Here is a 20,808-nt window from a genome sequence, read left to right as displayed (position 1 = left end):
TGTTCCTCTCCAAGCCATCGTGCTCTGGCAGTTAAGATTCTCCCTCTCATCTGTGGTGCTGTGAACTCTTACTACCAGAGGCAGCTCTGTTTCCACTTCACTGCTTCAGACTTAGGCTCCTGCAAACTGGGTTCTCATGTCCTTGTTCGATCTCAGAAAGCTCTCAGTCATCTACTCTCCGAATAGTGCCTCTTCCTCAATTTTGCTGCCCTTCCCTCCGGGACCTTATTCAGGCTGCCGGGTTGTCCCCCATGTCCCTTCCCTGCTCTTTGATGATTCCCATCTCCTTACCTTTCTGTGCTGAATTTTGGGCAATCTCAGATTTATCATTCAATTCATAGTTCCTTCCTTCGGGTAGGTCAGTATACTGTTCCCCAGGCATGGATTTTTTAAATCTCAGTGGCTAAACTTTGTTTCAGTAACAGTTCTTTAGGAATCCCCTCAAAATCTGCTTATTTTTCTCACTGTCCTGTTCTTGCCTTATGAGTTCTGTCAAACTTGGTGTTTAAACACCGTGACTTGTCTCTCTCACATTTTTCTATGATCCCTAGCTCTTCTGAGGCTAAGTCCAGTTTGGGGCTTGGCTTTAGCTTCTCCACATCTCTCGGGCTTTGTAGCGGCATCAGAGCCCTGATCCCTTGCCCTCAGGATCTGTATCTGTCCCAGGACCTCATGGATTATGGAAGCATCAGCTTCCTCTCACACTCTTGGCTCTGATTTCTCTCTTCATTTTTGAGAACTGGGAAATTCCTCTCCCTTCATTTTGAGTTGGCTGTGTATTTTTTAAAGTTTTCTCTATTCAGAATATTTATGGGGAAGACGGTCCTGGCCACGTCAGCTCAATCTGTCTTGGTGGCTGTCCTCTCCACTGAACCAAACTGCAGTCAAGAGCACCTGCTCGGAAGGGGGTGGCTCAGCAAAGGACTGGGTCAGGGGTCAGTCCATGAGGAAAGTGGGAAATAATTTTAGGGGACAGGTAAGGGCTCTTTCTACGGCTGGGGCAGAACCAAGCCTGAGACCAGGGCTGGGGCTCAGTCTAGAACCATGATCAAGGCCCTTCCTGCGCCCAGCACTGGGTCACAGCTCATCTTAGGACCAGAGTCAGGGTCCTCCTATGGCTGGAACCAGACTAGGACTGAGTCCAGATTATAGAGGGATGGAGCATGTTAGCAGTTATGTATGTTACAACATGCCATGGTGAAGACATTCACGGTCATACAAGTTAGGGCATGACCACCATTAACTGTCCATAGGTCAGGACGTGGTCATGTAGATCTGAACACGCCAATGATGAGGCTACTGCTGGCCATCCTGGGACTGTGGCCCCCACACGCCCATCAAAGCCCCAACACACTCTTCTTTGCCTCCAGCCACTCGAGGGCCTGGTCCATCACTGTACCAGCAATGTTCCCACGGCCCTGTGAGGTCAGCAGCTCACTGTAACTACCCTGCTTAGCGTATGCATAAGCAGGTGCTAAGAGGGTTAGGGAGGCCCAGACCACACAGTTAGCGCCTGGAGCAAAGCTCAGGGCCCCTCTCCTCACTTGGATGAAATGAAGGAGCAAAGTCACACGGGAGGCGTGGGGGGCCGGGGGCAGCACGCGCACATGCAGGCAAGCACACAGGCGGCAGGCCCTGCTCCCCTACCCCAGACCTGGGCACCCCAGGTCCGTCTCCAGCCCTGTCACCCTGCCGCTCAGCCCCCAGTCCAGCCACACACCGCCTCCCTCTTCAGCCCAGTTCCCCCCGCTCCAGCACCCACACATTTACCTCTGACCTATCCATACATCCGTCTGTCCATCCGTCCTCCCTTCTGTCTCTGCCTGAGTCTGGCCAGCTCCCCCACCCGGCCCCCCACCCCGGGCTGTCTGCCCCCCACCTGCCCCGCCGCTCACCAAGCTCCTCAAGCTCTGCTGTCATGGACTTGGAGCGCAGGGTCAGCGTCGTGCTGGGGGCTCTCTTAGGGGGCGGCGGGGCTGCAAAGAAGAGGGAGGCCTTGGACCTCCTGTCTAGCAGCAGGCAGCGCGGCGTGGCCAGGTGTAGGTGCCACCTGCGCTCCACCGCCTGGATCTCCTCGTACTCCCGGGAGGACGAGTCACACTGAGCCAGGATCTTGTTGAGGCTGCGGCTGGATGCAAACTTCTTCATGGTGCTGGGAGCTCGGCGGGGCTGAAGGTCAGGCTGGGCCAGGGCCGCTGGGGCCTCAGGAGGCGGTCAGGGCCCCAGGGAGCTCACAGGCCAGCCGGCCCCGGCCCGGGACCCAGGCTGCAGTTTCAAGGGCTGAGCGGGGGACCCCAGAGCCATGGGGTGGGGGCTGGGAGGGGTTTCCCGCGAGCCGGGCTCCTGCCGCTCCAGGGCTCCCCCAGGCCCCGGAGGCCACTGCCCCTCTGGGGGCCGGGGTGTGGGCAGCCAGGCCGGGGCCTGGGCAGGGGCGGCGGGCGGCACAGCCCGGGCGGCGCCGGCGCGGGGAGAAGACGCTTTTCCTGTTCCCGCAGGTGCCGCCTCCCCCTTCCCTCCGACAATAAGCGGCGGCGGCGGCGGCAGCGTCAACCTCACAGTTGCCATGGCAACCCCGGCCTCCAGGCAGCTGCTGGCAGCGTTGGGAAGGAGGGCTCTTCCATGCCAGGGGCTGGGGGGCACCGGGAAGGACGGGGCAGGAATCTTAGGAGGGCAACCTGGGGTCAGGGGTCAGAAGCTGGGGCAGGGCTGGCTGGCTGACGTCAGGGATGGGTACCCAGGCCACGCACGTGGGTGTTCGCCTAGGTTCAGGCCCCTGAGGTCAGCAGTCTGGGCTGCGGCGAGGAGAGGCGCGTGGGCCCGGGGTCAAAGGTCTAAGGTCAGGGGACAGAAGGGGAACCCGACACTCACCTCTGCGTCGAGCCCCCTCGTCTTCCGGCTTCCTGGTCACGGACACCACCTTCATGACGAGGCGGTTCCCGCCCTGGCGGATCAGAGCCACGACCTGCTTGTGGCCGACTTTCACCACGTCCACGCCGTTCACCTGCGACGGCCGGGGCCGGGGTGGGGGTCCAGTGAGGCCTCCCGGGCTTGGAGGCCGGCACCCACGGGCGCACGGGGAGGGCCCAGCCTCACCTCGATGAGGAAGTCTCCCGTGCGCAGCCCTGCCCTCCAGGCCACGCCCTCCACATCCACCGACTCGAGGTATTGGAGCGCAGGGAAGGCCGGCGTGGGCGTGAACTCCTCGATGGGAGTCTCTGCTGCGGGGCGGGGCGGGGGCGGTCAACGCGGGCGCCGCCAGGGCAGTCCTCCAGTGCCCGGCCTGGGCTGGACGGCCGCACACAGGGCTGCCCAGGGCAAGAAGAGCCGGCCCAGCAATCCGGAACGCACCCCTCTGAGAGGCCCACCCCACACCCCACCAGAAAGGCCCCTACTCCATTAGACACCCTCAGCAGAGGCCCCGAAAATCAGGGAGGGAACAGAACTGGGTCCTCCTACCAACATCCCAAACCCAGAACAGAGAGTCACGGCGGGGAGAGAGGAAGGGAGCGGGCCGTGGGGGAGGAAGAGGGCAGAGGCCAGGCAGGAGGCGAGCATCGCCAGCGGGACACCCCCAGGTCATTACCTTTGGCCCCCCGGAGCACAAAACCAAAGCCTTCGTGGTCCCGTTTCTGCAGGACAGCCACCTTGTCGTCAATGACATAGTCACTGATGAAGGAAAATGGAGAGGTGAGAAGAATACCCCCCAGGTGCCCCAGACGGGGTCCATGGGCAGCGCCCGCCCTGGGAGTCGTCCCTGGACTGACCGGGGAGGCAGCAGACGCGCAGGCTGGGCACCACCCCGCCCCACTGACTGCTTCCCCCGGGCCTCCCCCCGTCTGGCCCCGTCGCGCGCCGGCCCGCCTGCCCCTTCCGTACCTGTGTGCGGAGAGGCTGTCGTAAGAGCCCACTGTGTAGTGGCGGAAAAGCCGCTTGGTCCGGTCCTCCCGGGTTTCTGAGGGGAGGTTGAGGAGCTGACGGGGGTCTGACACTCCAGCTGGCCTGAACCCCCTCACCTGTGCGGGCCACCAGCCTCTGCCCACACACATGCCCCTGGCCTGGCTGTGCCCACATGGGGACAGGGGTCCACAGCCTGGGGTACTGGGCCCAGCAGTCCTAAGGTAAGAAGGCTGAGGGGACCATGCAGGAAAGGGTCCAGGGTCCAGAATGGGCAGGGGCTGTGGCTCACCCTTCTCCTGAGTGGCTGCACAGAGCAGACCAAACACGGCCAGGGCAACCACAGGGAGAGCGGACAAGCCCCGAAACTCAGTGCAGGGAAGGTGAGCACGCACACAGGAGTGGCCTGGAGCCATGTCCAAGCGCTGTGTTCAAACAGGTGCATGTCTGTGTGACCTGCAGTCACGTGCAGCTGTTGTGCTCACACACGTGGCGGTGCGTGTGCAGGTCTGTGTGTGCAAGCGCGGGTGTCACGCGACATACTCTTATGCTGTGGCCTGGAGGCAGCCTTGTGTCGTCAGTGTGTCCCTCACCACAGGGATGCTCACCCTCCTGGGGCTTCTGCTCGGGACCGTTTCTCTGAGTGGGCAGGGAGGGGTCCGGGTTTGGGGGGCGGGTCCCCCTGCCTGCTCTCACTGCCTCCCACAGACCTTTACCCCATTGTGCTCTCCCTGCAGAGCTGGCCAGCTACCTGCTACCCCAGCTCCACCTTGCTGATGTCCTGCAAGCCAGCAGGTCCCAGGCCACACCTCTAGCCACAACCGCTCTGCTCCAGACTGACTTCTCCCGCGGCCTGCGCGCTGGACTCCCCAGTACCCTTGCACCCACTCCTGCTTCCGGCTTCCCAGGACCTCTGCTCCAGCTCTGCAGCCCCGCCACCTCAGATTTCATCCCTCAGCTCCTCCCTGCTTCTCTACCAGCGTAGCATTTCTCAAGATTAACTTATTCATTAAAGAAGTATGTCCTGAGCCCCTACTATGCACCAGACTCTGCAAATACAGCAAAGAACAGAAAGAAGCCTCTGCGCTGTGCAGTGTACAGTCTAAACTGTACAGCTGAAGAGACAGAGGAGTCAAGGACCAGGCACACACAGAACATGTTGAGTGCTGGCAAGCAGAGAGAAAAAGTAAGTAGATGGGGACACGGCAGCTCCAGGTGGTCACGTGAAGGCCTCACCATGAAGGGAGAGTTGAACAAAGCAAAGAGGGCATAAGGGAGCATCTCTTTATGTGGGTAAAGGGCCATCCAGGGGTGGGGGTGTTCAGGGCACAGTCACATGCCGGGTGCCAGCTTGGGGTTTTCAAGGAACAGTAAGCAGCCTGGACAGCTGGGGCAGAGCAGTAACAGACAGCAGTGGGGAAGGAGAGCCGAGAGGGAACCACGGTTCTGACGGCCAGTCTCATCCACTGACTGTGAGCTCCCTGCAGGCAGGAGCTGTGCCGCGTTTATTTCTGTGGTCCATATCATGCGTTCCGAGTGCTAACTGGGCGGGCAAAGCGGTAGACAGCTGACTGGCTGGCTGGTGGACGGCTGGATGGCACAAGGGACAGACAGGCCCGGTCAAACGGTAAACGCATATATGAGTGGATGGAGGGAGAGCGCAGGGTAGGGGCTTGCTGGGGGGCTCCTGGATGAGCAGCTGGACGGCAGGATGGGTGGCTGAGTCAAACGACAGAAGGAGGAGCGGCGGGACAGGAAGACGTGCTCGTGTTACCGTCAGAAGACAGACGTCGGGAAAAGCACTGGTCTGGGTTTCAGCACCCACAGACGTCGGGAAAAGCACTGGTCTGGGTTTCAGCGCCCTACTGCTAACTTGTGTGACTCTGCACGTCAATAGTCCCTCTCGGCCCTCCTCGCAGAGCGGGGCGATTCACCGTGAAGGCCCGCTCGGCTCTGGCGGCCTGTAGCTTCATCTCACGGGCTCCCTCCCAAGTGCTCGAGCCTCTCCCCTCTGCAGCACACTTGCTTCCACCACCCTGCTGACCCCGAAGCCAGGCCTCGCCCAGCTCCGGGGGGCCCAGACCACTCTGCCCTCCACCGCACGCATCTCCACACTGACCCAACTCTGGAAACGGTCACAGTGCCTGCCTGCAGAAGGACCGCCCCCACCCCCCCAAAAAAAGAACCTCTGCAGATCACTGGCCTCCTATTTTTATATTTATCGACCAAACACAGTATATTTATTACATAACACAAATTCATTTTCCAGTTTTATTAATCAGACACGTAAAAGCCAGCTAAAATGAAAACACACAGCATGGTCGCCCAAGGACTGGAAGGAAAAGAGGAGGCGGGGGGGCCAGCAGAGCCACAGCCCGGGGCCCCACACCAGCCGCCAGAAGACCCAGGGCCGCCCCGCCCTGCCCCAGCAGCTCACCCTCCCTGCCTGCACCTGCTCCCTCCACCCAGACGGGCACCGTGGGAGCCGCGCTCTGCAGACCACGGGTGTCGCCTGGCCCACACGTGTTGGCAGTGTCCCCTCCTTGGCCTCGAAGTCCCTGCTCCAGTCTCAGAAACAGATCCTTCTTTGGATCTGGGCCTGTTGGAAGCAGGTTTGTGTTCCTGGGCTGCCCTCTCACCTCTGGCAGAACTCAGCCCTTGGGTCCCAGACCAGAGACTCTGTCCAGAGCAGCTGGGCCAGGCCTGCAGGTGAGGACAGAGGTGATTCCCACCCGCCAACGGGCAGCCTGGCAGGCCTGTCTCCCCGCCAACCTATGAAACGCTCCCACCTACCCAGTACCTTCTGGCACCTTCTGATTGCACAGGCCAGAGCCCCAGCCCTCATCCAGGGGCCGCACCATTGCCCAGAGGCCTACAGCCCCCTCAGCAGGCTATTCTGTGACCTCTCCCTTCTCCAGAACCCAGGCCCAGCCCTGCCCCACCCCCCCACCCCGCTCCATCTCCTAAATGAATCCTAAATGAAAGGCGCAATCAGGACAGCAACCCCCTCCCCCAGACTCCGCCTCCTATGACACCTATGACCTCCCAGGACCCCTGCCTCCAGCTCCGCCCCTGCCCCATTCAGGCTCACTCACACCAGAGCCCGTGCAGTGTGGCGGGTACAGCAGACCCTGCAGCCCACTGCCTGCACTGCAAACAAGACTCTGCTCCTGGAACTGTGGAACCCACCCTCCCAGAGATGGACTAACGACTGTCTCCACCTCCCAGGCCTGCTGGCATGGACTGGAGAACTCTTAGATGTAAAAGAGCGAAAAACCGCGCCAGGCATCCTGACGCTGCTCGGAGCATGCTGGGGGCCAGCGCGTGCAGATGCAGCGGGCCACGCCACACTCTGGCCAACAGGCTCTGCCTCACCCCGTCAGCTGACCCCCTGGCGGGCCCCAGCCACCCTCCAAGGCTCAGTCCCAACAACCCCTCTGCTTAAAAGCCCTCTCTGACTCCTTCAACCAACTCAGGGAGCCTCCCTGGGCTCACGCCATCACAGTCACACCACAACATGCCTGCTGGAGCAAGGCACACACCTGCTCCTCGCTCGGCACAGAGCCAGCCCCTGTGATCCCAGCTCCCAGCACAGCATCGAGCACATGCCAAGCACCTAAGAAATGTTAGCTGTTCTCAAATTCTGAGTTCAGTCCAGACCTCTCTCCCTTCCTCCCCAGCTTCAGACTCAGCTCCAGCTGCCCCTGGACCCACACAGCTCTCCAACCAGAACCTTCATTCTCCACCCTACGGGGGAGCAGAGGGCTCCTCCCTAGGCAGGTCTGGAGGCTTCCTCCCGCCTCTCCTATCCACAGTTGGCACCAGCGCCCAAACTGCTGAAATCATTTTCCACCTCAACACACCACCCCACCTGCCCACCCTGGGCTGACTAGAGGGGGTCATGTCCCTTCCAGGCTCCTAGCCACAAGGAGAGCCATCAGAGCAAGGTGGTGAACAGCCAAGGATAAGAGTAAAGAATCCCGCCCAGCAGTGGATCAGCAGCCACGTTCCACCCAGGGCAGAGGCCCAGGCCACACGGGGTGGGCTGCCCTGGGGAAATTCTCAACCCAGGATAAGGAAGCATGGCAACGCTGGGTCTGAGCCCCTCGTGTGCAGAAAGACAGATGTGTGCACCCTGGGTCCAGACACACCATTAGTGACCACCACGAGCCACCACTCAGGAGGGGGCTCCCCTGTCCCACTAGCTCTTGGGGCCAGAAATACCTGTGGGTAGAGAGGCCTCCAGGGCTTGCAGTCAGCTCTGGCTGGGGTTTGAAAGGACCAGTTCTCTCCTTTCTACTGGCAAGATCACCTCAGATCCCAGCACCCAGAGGGCTCCTTCCTGGAGGTGCAGGTGACCAGCTGGGTCACACGGAGGCTGCTAACCAGCCCCAGGAGCCACAACCTTTGCCCCCACGTCCTCCCTGCCGGCTAAGGATGTAGTTGTCCCCCACCTGCTGCCTTTAGACCATCCAGGCCCCGGGGCACCCACGACAGCCCCTCTGGGCCCAGCTGGCCTCGTTTCCTCTTGGCTGGCCCAGGCCTCCCTGCACTGCCCACTTGGACAATCTGTCCACTTTGGAATGACGCCTCTTTTCTCACACTGACCTCTTTACTTGCTTGCCAGCCACACAGCAGTCACACACTCCAAGTACCCAGCGTTGACGGGAGAACCTTGTCTGGGGAGGACTGTGGTCACGAGGGCCGCATGGGGGATCCCAGGCTGGTGCACAATCACACGAGTGCATGCTGCGGGCATGCCACAAGTGTCTCCACAGCTGCCCGGGGTCCCGATGTGCACGAGTGTGTTGGCGAGTGTGGGCTATGTGGCACGTCTGTCATGTACACGAGTTTGCATCTACTTCTGTGTGTGTGAATTTGTTCTAGTCTTTTCTCTGTGAATATAATCTGGATTTGCCTCCAAGCAAGAGCAACGGGGAGCTGGAAGAGGAGGGACCCTCAGGAGCCATCCAGGGAAGCAGGGGTCACTCACCGTGCCGGGCGTCATACTGCCTCATCTGCACCTCCTCCACGCAGTCAGCCGGGAACCAGCCCGTGCGGCCTTTCACGGTCCCCTCCCAAAAACCGCCCTCCCCAATGCTGAGCACTGGGGGGACAGAAGCCAGACAGGCTGTCAGGGCAGAGGGCCGCAGCCGGAGCCCACCCGGCCGCCCTCCGCCCCCGACCACCATCTCCACCATCACCACCCAACCTTCCCGTCTCTCTCCTTCTCTTCCCTTCCCTCCCTTCATCCTCCTGGCTTTTTCCCTGGGAAGATTTTGGGATCCACACGGAAGAGAGAAAAGAACAGATGGGCACAGCACAGGATGGGCATGTGGGGGACAAAGATGCACAGATGGACACACTCGAGGGGGGACAGGAGGCAGAGGCAGGGGCCACAGTCCTGCTCCTGCCCGCTCTCCTCCCTGATCTTGACCAACTCTCATCCTTGCTCTGGTGCCCATCCCAGGGGTCACTGCCAAGAGCTAAGGGTCACTGTGCTGTGGCCAGGAGATTGGGCCCCATGATGGGCCATGGAGAGCTGACCAACACGACTGCTTCTTCCTCAGGCTCCCTGGACAGAGGGCACTCATGAGGGGTGGACCCCAGTGATAACAGAGACCCCATAATGGGAGGAGCTTGTCACGGCACAGGATCCCCTCATTACAGACACCCACAGAACGGGCAGAGGATTCCACATATCACAAGCGTTTCCAATGAAGAAAGTCCCAGAAGTGACACAGGAACCCCATAATTCAAGGAAGCTCTGTAACAGGATAGGGTCCTACGGACATGAGCGCCCCGACACCGCCAGCCCCCAGAACGACCCAGAAACACCCCCGTGAGGAGAGGAGCCCTGTGGTGACATTTTGGGGAGCCCAAGACGGCGGAGGACGGAGAGGAGCCCCCATGACAGGAGCTCCGAGAAGACAAACAGCCCTCCCTGCACAGCGACACAAGGGATCCCCAGCGGCACAGCAGCCCAGAATGACCGCGGCGGCTCAGAGTTCCCGGGGACACCCCTGAGCACAGGCCCTCGCGGCCGCGAGAACGCCCCGCGCCCCGGGAGGCCCGGCGCCGCGCCCCCCGCGACCCCGCCCCCCGCGCCCCCTCACCCTTCACGGCCTCGCCGCGGTGCAGCGGAATCTCGCCCTCGCCCTGCGGGCTGTGCGCCTTCACGGCGATGAACTTGCGGCCGGGGACTGCGCTGTAAAGTTTCCGCTTCGGGCCCCGGGGCGGCGGCGCGGGGGGCGCGGGGGGCGCCGGGCCGGGGCCGGGCGCGGGGCCGGGGCCGCCGGGGCCGCCGGGCCCGCTCGGGCTGTAGACGAACACGTAGGTGACGGACGCGATGCCGGGGGGCAGCGGGCACGCGAAGCCGGCGCCCGGGGCCTCCATGGCGCGCGGCCCGGCCCCGCCGCCGGCCTCACCGCAGCCGCCGCCGCAGCGCCCGCCGCCCGCCGCCCGCCGCCGCCGCCGCCCGCCCGCCCGCCGGGGGCCCGGCCCGGGGCCGCTCCATGGGCCGCGCCGCCGCGCCCGGCCCGCTCCCGCCAGCGCACGAGCCGCGCCCGCTCAGGGCTCCGGGGCCGCGGGGCTGCGCTCCCGGGCGCGCCGGGCTCGCTCCATGCCGCGGCCGCTCCGCGCGCCCCGCCTCCTCCGCGGCCCGGCTCCTCCCTCTGCGGGCGGCGGGCCGGGCTCCCTCCTCTCCCCCTGCGGCCCGGTGGCCGCGGCCCGGACGCGGGAGAGGCCGCCGGGCCGAGGAGGACGGCGGTGCGCGGAGGGGAAGGCTGGGGAGGGGTCGGTCCGACGGAGGAAGCTCGGGGACACCGGGAGGCGAGGCCGGCCCGGAGAGGAAGTCCGAAGGGGTTTCGGACTGGAGAAGAGCGTCTCAGAACCGGTTCAGGGCTCGCCTCGCCTCCAGGAGGGGCTCCCCCGGCGGGCCCGCGGCCCCCCTCCAGCTAGGGCCTCGGCCACTCACACCGGGGCCGCCGCGAGTGCCGGGCGCCCGAATCCCCCTCTGGACCTGGGTCCTCTCCTCCCGGACATCCGCCTCGGATGCTCATGCCCTCTCCACGCTGACCGCCTGGGCACCAAGCCCGAGGCCTCAGCCCTCAGCCTTCGCCTGCTCAGAGGCCTGCACCGGCTCCCTAGCACCCGGGCGGACCACGTCCACAGTCTTCGCCAGTAGCCAGACTCCCGGAGGCGAGAGTTAGCTGCACTTCAGTTATAGGACTGGTGCCTTCCTTTCTCTGTCCTGGCGGTTCCCAGCACCTCAACTATCCCACTCCTGCTCGTCTAGCCAACTGTGAAGTTACCGCTCAGCTTCGAACACAGCCTTCTCTGCCCTGCTCTGTGATGCTGGTGGGGACTCTGACATTGCAGGCCAGGCTCTGCCAAGAGGGGGCGCCACCTCCCCCACCTCTGTGCCACCCCCACCGACAGCAGCTCAGACTCAAGACACTTCTCTCCTGCAACCAAAGGTGATCTCCCACTGAGGCCCTCTCCCTCCGGAGTGCGCCCAGCTTCCTCAGCCCCGTCTCGGCCGCTCACTGGGAGGCCCCCTTACCTGGATCACTCCCCACTTAATTGCTTCTGCGCCCCAGCTGTCAGTGTCCTGAGACTTTTAGAACTCCCTGCTATTAGCCCCCACCACAGTTGGCACCCTAGGCACCTACTAAATGTCTGTTGAAAAAAGAGTAATAAAAATCCTATTCTCCCCACAGAGCAGTCAGCTGCAGCCCCACCCAGAGCAAGTCTTAGTTTGTGTTTGCTAAAAGGATGAGTGAATATACAAAAACCAAATGAAAGCAGGGCTTCCACACAGCTCCAACTCAGGAGCAGCCTCTGCAGAACTGAACCATCCCAAAGCTTGTTCTTTTAGCCACGGGGCTATGCAGAACTGAAGTGCCTTGGGGCAGGACAGATAGCCTTGCAGTCTGGGTAGGCACACAGCAAGACAGAAGACATCACAGGTCAAGGCTGTATGAGCGGGGACAGCAGCAGAGGAAGAAATGGCTTTTATAAGCTCCTGTTGCACCGCAAGGCCTCCGCTGAACGCTCACACTCAGCAAGTCTGGGAATCAGGTCTACCTGGGGGCAAGTTAAGCTGCTCCCCAGCTCTGCGGTCTTACCCGACCTGAGTGTGAGGACCCTCATCTGTGAAATAGAGCACAGCCTCATACAAGGTCAAGGTTAAGTGAGAGGATACACACTATGCTGCTCAGCCCAGCTGTCACTGAGGAAACAAAGTGCTATTTATGTAACCCTCTCATCCGACAGGTCTCCGGAGCACCTTCTCTGTGGCCGGCTCCGGGGCAACTGCAGCTCCTTCCCGGGAGGTGTGGAGCGGGGAGAGGCCTTCAGCAGCAGCGCCGGCTTGTGCTGTGGGCCAGGGGTCCAAGTAGGGAGCCTTCACTACCAGGCTCCAGAAGGCTTCCCAAAGGCAACGTTTGGGGTAGGATCAGTCACACCTAACTGATGAGAAACCCAGGCACAGAGTGGCTCGCTCATGTGCCCAAGGCCACACGGGCAGCGGGTGCAAGGAGTGCGCTGGACTCCGACCGTCTGTCTGTGGAGCCAGTAACCACCTTTCACTCCCACTGCTCGGCTCAGTGGGCTTCCAGCCCCAGAGTCTAGTGGGGCTCGAGCCCAGGCTTTTTGCTGTGAGTTCTGGGAACGACAAGTCCTTGGTTCTCAGGATCCCAGCACTCATGGTGAGGGTAAAGAGGAGAACCATGGAGGCCAGAAGGGTTGGGGAAACACCAAAACTCTCCCCTGGGAACAGGGTTGGGGTCCACCTATGGATTTGGAGCCCGCATGGAGAGGACGCACCAGTCCCTAACCTCTTAGCACAGCTCAACCAGCCCTGGCTCATCCTAGCCCTCGTCCTCCTCCCTGGCATGAAGTTTTCTAAACCACAGGTCTGACCAGACCCTCTCTTCCCAGCACCCTCCTGCAGCTGCCCACTGCCCTCAGCACAAGTCTGACTGCAAATAAAGCTCAGTGTGGGGGAGCCTGCCCCAGGCCCGGGGAACTCACCATCGTCCCTTCCCCACCCTGGGTGGCCCCCACCCAAACCTCAGTTCATCCGGGCAGAGCCCGGCCTCTGCAGAGAGCAGGCCTCTCCCTGCCACTCGCCCACCCCGGGCCAGCCCCTCCTGGCTCAGGCCCGCCTCCTCCTACCTGATCTTGCTCTGGCTGCCCCTGCCTGTGGCAGGGCCGCCGCTGTCCTGCTGGTCCCCATCCCTGTCCCGGTCTCTCTCCTGCAGTCGCTGGAGCAGCAGCTGGTGGGGGAGGCTTCGCAGCGAAGGCCCAGGAGAAGCTGCCGGCTGCACCTCGCCCTTCAGGTTGATGTCACTGGCTGAGCGCTGCAGGGGCCGAGGCGAGGCCAGGGCGCTGGGGCCAGCCAGCCGCCGCCGCTTCGCGTAGCTGGGGGTTTCCCTGAATGGCACTGGGGTGGGGGGAGGGGGAACAGGTGAGACTCCGGGCCGGCCAGATTAGGGAACCAGCTTCTCCTGGTTTGCCTGGTATCTCCAGATTTCAAAAGTAAAATCCTCTGTCCCAGGGACTGCCTCAGTCCCAGGCAGAACAGGTCAGTTGATCACCCTATGACTGAAGCTGGGATGGGTGGGAGAGGGCAGGGTCACATACCAAGCTGCCTCTAACTCTAGCTTCAGAGGTAAAAGCCTGCCCTTCCTGTCAGCCAGATGAGGTCTCGGGACTGCTTAGATCTGCTCTTGGAACTGCCCATCTCACAGGCTTCCAGAGAGACAACAGACCGGCCACATGTGACAAGCCTCAGCAGACTACCGCTATATGGAACTATTTGCAGCTGACTATCACCAGAGAAACTGTGAAAGAGATATTCTAGACCAGGGGTTGGCAAACATCTGTAAAGAATCCGACAGTAAACATTTGAGGCTTTGCAAGCCATTCAGTCTCTGTTGCAAGGACTCAGCCCAGCCACTGCAGTGTGAAAACAGCCTCAAATAATATGTATGAGCAAATGGGTGTGGCTGAGTTCCAATAAAACTTTATTTAAATAGCAGATGGTGATTAAAACATGATCCAACTATATGCTTTTACAAAAGAGTCACTTTAGATCCAAAGACACAAGTAGGCTTAAAATAAAAGGATAAAAGAAAATATTGCATGTAAATAGTAACCAAAAGAGATCTAAGTAGCTACATTAATATCAGACAAAATAGACTTTAAAAGTATTAAGAGAGAAAGAGGACATTATATTTGATAAAAGTGTCAACTGTCAACTAGATTAACAATTATTAACATATATGTAACATAACAAGGCATCAGAATATATAGAAACAAACATTGATATATTTGGAGAAATAGACAGTTCTACAGTAATATTTAGGACCTCAACACCCTGCTTTCAATACTGGATAGAGCATCTAGAGAGAAGACCAGTTAGGACACAGAAGACTTGAACCACTTAGACCTATCAGGTATATCCAGGACACTCCACAAAACAAAAGCAGAATACACATCACTCTCAAGCACACGTGAAACATTCTCCAGGACAGATCATTTGTGAGGTCACCAAAAAAGTCTCAATAAATTTAAAAAGACTGAGATTATACAAAGTGTCCTCTGCAGAGACAATGGAATGAAGCTCAAAATAAAGAGCAGGGGGAAAAAACCTGGAAAATGCCCAAATGTGTGAAAACTTAAACAACACGCTTAACCAACCAATATGTCAAAACAGAAATCGTAAGAAAAATTGAAAACACTTTGAGAAAATAAAAAGAAAAATACGACATACCAAAACTTATGAGATGCAGCAAAAGTGGTACTAAAAGGGAAATTTATAGCTGCAACGCCTACATTAAAAAGGGAAGTCTCAAAAATAAAAGAGGGGGGGTCTCAAATCAATAACCTATTTAAGGAACTAGAAAAAGAGAAGCGAACCAAACCCAAAGGAAGGAAACAGCAGAGATGGCATGAGATGAACAAAACAGAGACTAGAAGCACAGAGGGGTCGATGGCACCAAAATCTGTTTCTTCAAAAACACCAATGAAGCTGACAGACGTGTACCTAGACTAAGGGGAAAACTAGAGAAGGGAGACACAGACAACAGAAAGCAGAAGTGAAGCTGGGAATGTCGCTACCTGACGTTATACAAGTAAAAAGGAATACAAGCGGATACTACGAATAATTGCATGCCAATAAATTAGATGAACTGGATAAGATGGACAAATTTTTAGGAAAACGCAAATCACCAAAACTGTCTCAAGAAGAAACAGAAAATCTAAACAGACCTATAAAAAGCAAGGAGATGGGATCAGTAATCACAAATCTCCCAACAAAGCAAAGTCCAGCATCAGATGGCATCACTGATGAATTCTAAACCAAACATTTAAAGAGGAATTAGCAAAATCCTTCTGAAATTCTTCCCAAAAAAACAGAAGAGGAAGGAACACTTTCTAATGTAGTCTATGGGCAATTTTTAAAATGATCAAAGAACTTGACATTTCTCCAAAGAAGATATACAAACATCCAATAAGCATATGAAAAGATGCACCAATAGCTGTTAAGAAAATGCAAGTCAAAACCTCAATGAGATACCTCTTCACTTGGACTAGAATGGCTATATATATATATATATATTTTTTTTTTTTTTAAGGTAATAACAAGTATCGGTGAGGATCTGAAGGATTTAGAAGCATCATGCATTTCTGGTGGAATGTAAAACGGTGAAAAACAATTTAGCAGTTCCTCAAAAAATTAAATATAGAATCATCACATGACACAGCAATTCTACTCTAAGTATGTACCCCACATAACTGAAAGTAGTATTCAAACAAATACATTTCACACACGTCCATATACAATATTCACAATAGCCAAAGGGTGGAAACCACTCAAATGTTTACCAAAGGGTGAATGGATACACAAGATGTCACAAGCAGTGGAATATTATTCAGCCATAAAAACTACTGAAGTAGCGATCCCTCCTACAATATGGACTAAGTTGGAAAGCATGCTTCAGTTTGTTGAAGGAAGCCAAACACCAAGCGTCATTCCACTTACATGGAATATCCAGAGTAGGTAAATCTATATAGGCAGAAAGCATGTTAATGTTGACAGGGGCTGAGGGAGAGGGTAGCATGGGATAATTGCTTAATATACACAGAGTCTCCATCTGCGATGATGAAAATGTTATGGAATTCAATAGAGTTGGTTGTGATTGTCTTCACTACCACTAAATTATTCAATTTAAAATAGTTAATTTTATGTTACATGAATTTAACTGAAATTTAAATGTTGATTTTAAAGCCTCGATTAAAATAACAGACAGAAGGCTGGATTTGGCCTGGGCACATTGTTTGCCAAGCCCTATTCTAGACTCTGGTTATGCAGACCAGCAGCCTCACCTCCAGCTCCTTAGGAAATCTCGGGCTCCACCCAGACCCTCTGAGTCAGAATCTACATTTAACTAGATCCCTGAGTGACTCAAATGTACACCACAAAGTGAGACGCACTTTCCTAGGGCACTCTTCAAAAGCAGTCTGGGACAAGTCAGTGAGCAGTGTGCTTCAGAGTGTGTACACCAGAGCTGGGGGGAGGGCCTGAGGACCCAGAGGCAGCCCAAGGCAGCAGGGAGCGACAGAGCCCCTGCTTCTTTCGGGTCAGTCTGAGGGGGGCAGGGGGGGCTGCCAAGAGGCTTCCAGGTGACCTGTCCCCTGAAGAGTGACGACAGGGCTCAGCCTACACGATCCCTCCAGGCGGCTTCGTGCTGGAGGGAAAGGAGGGCTGGCTGGGCAGAGCCTCCCTGCTGCTCCTCCTGTGTGTGCAGGTCCCACCTGGGTCCCCAAGCTGAGGTGAGACACAACCTCTGACTCCCAGAGGGAGCGTGTGCCGAGGGGAGGGGCAGGGAATGAGGGTGGCTCTCTGGGTCGCTCCGGTCTGAAGACAGGCTCTGCCTCTGTGCCTGCGGCTTCCTCCTCTGTAAAAGTGGACTAACAGCACTCACTCACTGGGGGCTTGTTGAGAGGGTTCTCATAAATGCTCAGAATGTACTCCCCTGTAACTCAGGCGCAGCTGGCTGTCATCTGAGTGTATGTGTGACATCTGAGCAGGTAAGGGCGCGTGGCGAGCAGAGCCGATGCCAACAGTGGGCCTAACTGATGTGGCCTCTCAGCTCAGCCACAAATGCCTGACCCCAGCCAGGTGAGCGCACCCTGGATCAGAAAGACAGAAGCCAATAATGGCGACCACAGGGGCCCCAGCATCTCTGTCCAAAGATGAGGGGCAGCGGAGGCCTTCCTGACTCCCAGCCTGGACCACAGACAAGCCCCCACCCTCCCTCCAAGCAGCTGCACCAAGGCTACCTGCCAGAGTCCAGACCCATGGAATTGAACACTGCATAAGGTCAGGAGGGAAGGAGTAAAGAACCGTAAAAGACTTATTTTACCTAAGGAAACTGAGGCACAGAAGTCCCAAGCCGCTTTCCCAAGGTGGCATCACAAGCAGCAGATAGAGCCCCACACATCCAGAAACCGAGCTGGTCCCAGGCTGGCGACCTCCTCCGAAACAAGCAGCAGCCCCAGCCAGACCATCACTGGAGCCCCTGCTCTGCCTCTCAGCCCAGTTCAGACCCCAGGCTTCACCACGGTTCTCTCCCAAGCAGAACCCGGACTGCAAGTCGGCACCATTTCATCGGTTCAGTCACATGCTCAACATGTGTCGGCTGCCACTGCTGGAGGGCACAGGGTCTGCCCACTGTCACAGACCACTGACCCTGCTTGGAAACGAGGGGCTCACAACCAAGCCTCACTGCCAGCAGGCCTGTTCAGGGGAGCCTATATCCAAAGACTCCTTAAACATGAACTTGACCTTGTCCTAACCATAACCTCCCATAACCTTACATGAGAACCAACAAGGACTCAGACCCTGGGACCAGCCTTAGCCCTTTGCTGTCCACTCTCACTGTAAACTTTGTAAAAATGGAGGCATCAGATTCTGCAGCCCCAACAGAGAGGGAAGCCTGAGAGTCTATGCTCCCAGGAGAGCCGTGGGCAGAAAGCCTTGTCCACCCAGGACAGAGGGAGCAGAGACAGGGATCGCTCTGCAGCCACATGGCTGGAAGGGGCAGCCTCTGGCCAGAAAATACTCTTTTCGGGAGGAGAGGCCCACCCCCAGTCACTCCACATAGGGAGGGGAGCCTCAGGATTTGCAGGACAGCTTCCCGGCCAGCCCCACAGGCAACGCTGCCCTGGGAGAGGGTGGCCCCTGAGGCCTGAGGTTCAGACTAGACAGCAGCTCCTGGATTCCCGTTGGGGGCACGTGCTGGGCCCCCCCAAGCACTGGCTGCTGAGCGCTCAGAGCCCCTTGTCCCGAGACAGCTGCCACCTTCCCCACACGCATCCCGACCACTGCGCTCTGACTCCTTCACACAGGCATACAGGTGGTCCTGTGGTGTAGGAAGGCTGCTGCGGGCCACTCAAAGTGCCTTATGTTTCCGGCTGACGTGAAGCACCGAGCGTCTGCGGTGGCGCTCCTCTACCACGTGTCCCCCGCTGGCCCTCCACACGACCTCACAGGAAAACACCTTACCTAACTCCAACCCCGCTTCCAATCTAAGCTGACCCCTACCTCCAGAGGGGTAATGATTACGATTGAGGGCAGGAGGGGAGGGGGACGGCAGAGGATGAGATGGCTGGATGGCACCACCAACTCAATGGACGCGAGTTTGGGTAAACTCCGGGAGTTGGTGATGGACAGGGAGGCCTGGCGTGCTGCGGTCCGCGGGGTCACAAGGGGTCAGACACGATTGAGCAACTGAGCTGAACTGAACAATTACAACCATACCCTCAACGCTGGCCTGACTAACCGCAATCCACAGCCTTCACCTAACCGTGACCCTCAGCTGCTCCTCTGTCCCCTGCAGAGGCCCTGCCCTCAGCACACCCCCTACCCCTGCAGGGCCCACTCGCGGGGCCACTGGGAGAGCTGGAAGAGACGCTCGGGGTCAGGGCTCCTTTGCAACAACCCCACTCCCTCTTGCCCTGTTGGGCCCCGACAACCCCCACAGATCCACACTGGCAGGGCCCTTGGTGGGCAGAACTCACCGACGTCCGAATCTTTGTGGGTCTTGATGACCTCCGCGAGCTCAAAGTTCCCGGCTATGATGGCCACCTGGGGGGAGGAGGGAGGCTCAGCAGCACAGACTCGCCTCCCCTCAGCCTTGGGGCTCCCTGAACCCCAAGCAGGCTCGTCCTCGGCGGGGGGCCCCAGGCTCAGACCTTGGCCCCCGTCTGCCCCACCACCCCAGTCTGTGTGGGACTGAGGGGTCTCCTGGGACACAAGAATTTCAGAGCTAAAGCTGGCCACCCTGCCCATTCTCGGAATTGCCCCTCCACATGCCTGCTCTCCCCACATCACCTGCGAAGGCCCCTGAACGGACAGTCACGGGCCAGGCCTGTTCCCCCACGTGACCTGTGAAGGCCCCTGAACGGACAGTCACGGGCCAGGCCTGTTCCCCCACGTGACCTGTGAAGGCCCCTGAATGGACAGTCACGGGCCAGGCCTGTTCCCCCACGTGACCTGTGAAGGCCCCTGACGGGACAGTCACAGCCCACAGCTGTTCTCCCCTGGCCCCAGAGCCTTCTGACCCTCCTCTCCTCTCCCTGGAAGTGGGACCGAGGGAACTGTCCTCAGTGAGCACCCCTCACAGGAGCTGGGCACTGACCTGGCTCGCTCCCTTCCTCCACCTTACCCTGGGACGGCCCTGGGCCCAGAGCCCCCTCACTGCTTTACAGGGAGCAGAGCAAGGCCCAGGAAGCCCGAGCCACACAGAGACGGAGAGGCGCGCCCCAGGGAGCCCGAGCTCCTGCAGACAGTCACACACCTGGAAGGCCGTCTGGCTGTTGTAATTGCGGATATCCTTGTTGGCTCCACGGAAAAGCAGGACACGGGCGCAGCTCTCCTGCAGGAAGATTGGAGGAGGGGTCACGGCTGGGGCAACACATGCACACACGGGGCCCACGGCGACGCGTGCACCACACACACGTGTAGCATGCACACGAGCAGGTCAGGCGTAAGTGTGCAGGTCCTGGCTCAGCAGGCCCAGGGGCACATAGTGCACACGTGTGACACACGTGTTCAGGGGAACGACGGCACACGCAGACCACAAGGCCACCTGGCTCACCGCAGGAGGCGGAGCACGCAACTGTGGCGGGACCCACAGGGCCAGACATGCGCACACACGTAGTCACTCGCAACTTCACCTGTGTGCACACGCGTGTGCAGACATGCAGACCGACCTGGTTGTAGAGAGCACAGATGTGCAAAGCTGTGTTCCCAGAGGCGTTCTGAGCCCCCATGTCAGCTCCGTAGAACAGGAGGTGCTCCAGGTGCTGCACGTGCCCGAAGCGGCAGGCCTGGGGGAGGGGCGTTGCTGCTGGAGCCCGGACCCACAGGCCGACCCCGGGGCCCTGCCCCTGCGCCCCCGCCTACCTGGTGGACTTCCTGCCAGCCGTTCTCGTCGGTGGTCCCCAGCTGAGCATGGTCATGCAGGAGCAGCTCGCAGCAGAGGGCGTCCCCCCCACCCAGGGCGCTGTGGTACAAGGGCGTCAGACCACGGCTATCCTTGTAGTCCGGTGAGGCGCCCAGGTCCAGCAGGGTCTGAGGGCAAGAACCTCAGTATTCATGCCAGGCCAGCCTCTCTCCGCTCCCGGGTCACACGACGCTCCGGCGAGGGCCGGGCCTGCACTGACCGTCAAGGCAGCCGCGTTCCGCTGGCGAGTGGCGCAGTGCACAGCCGTGAGCCCGTCTCGCGTGCGGAAGTCCAGGTGAGCGCCGCCGTTCTTCAGCACCTTCAGCAGGTCGGTGGCATCGTCCAGCTGGGCGGCCAGGCTCAGCGGACACTCTGGGTTCAAGGGACAGGCGGAGGT

General features: G+C 58.8%; 1 protein-coding gene across 4 annotated transcripts in view; it reads right to left on the bottom strand.

Annotated features, from left to right (window-relative positions):
* Positions 1-20,808, bottom strand: part of SHANK3 (SH3 and multiple ankyrin repeat domains 3) — a 49,749-nt gene that overhangs the window by 23,376 nt on the left and 5,565 nt on the right. For all 4 annotated transcript variants that reach the window (XM_069581896.1, XM_069581899.1, XM_069581895.1 and 1 more), the window contains exons 6-18: positions 20,632-20,783; positions 20,372-20,539; positions 20,179-20,295; positions 19,764-19,841; positions 18,985-19,051; positions 13,075-13,342; positions 10,011-10,213; positions 8,888-9,001; positions 3,877-3,952; positions 3,584-3,666; positions 3,094-3,218; positions 2,869-3,001; positions 1,896-1,976 (exon numbers count right to left, since the gene is read on the bottom strand). In XM_069581896.1, coding sequence (XP_069437997.1) covers positions 1,896-1,976; positions 2,869-3,001; positions 3,094-3,218; positions 3,584-3,666; positions 3,877-3,952; positions 8,888-9,001; positions 10,011-10,213; positions 13,075-13,342; positions 18,985-19,051; positions 19,764-19,841; positions 20,179-20,295; positions 20,372-20,539; positions 20,632-20,783 — 1,665 coding nt within the window. The remainder of the gene's footprint in view (positions 1-1,895; positions 1,977-2,868; positions 3,002-3,093; positions 3,219-3,583; positions 3,667-3,876; positions 3,953-8,887; positions 9,002-10,010; positions 10,214-13,074; positions 13,343-18,984; positions 19,052-19,763; positions 19,842-20,178; positions 20,296-20,371; positions 20,540-20,631; positions 20,784-20,808) is intronic.

Source organism: Ovis canadensis, chromosome 3 (genome assembly GCF_042477335.2).
Source record: "Ovis canadensis isolate MfBH-ARS-UI-01 breed Bighorn chromosome 3, ARS-UI_OviCan_v2, whole genome shotgun sequence".
In the NCBI taxonomy this organism is placed as follows: Eukaryota; Metazoa; Chordata; class Mammalia; order Artiodactyla; family Bovidae; genus Ovis; species Ovis canadensis.
This window is presented reverse-complemented; position numbering and strand designations above follow the sequence as displayed.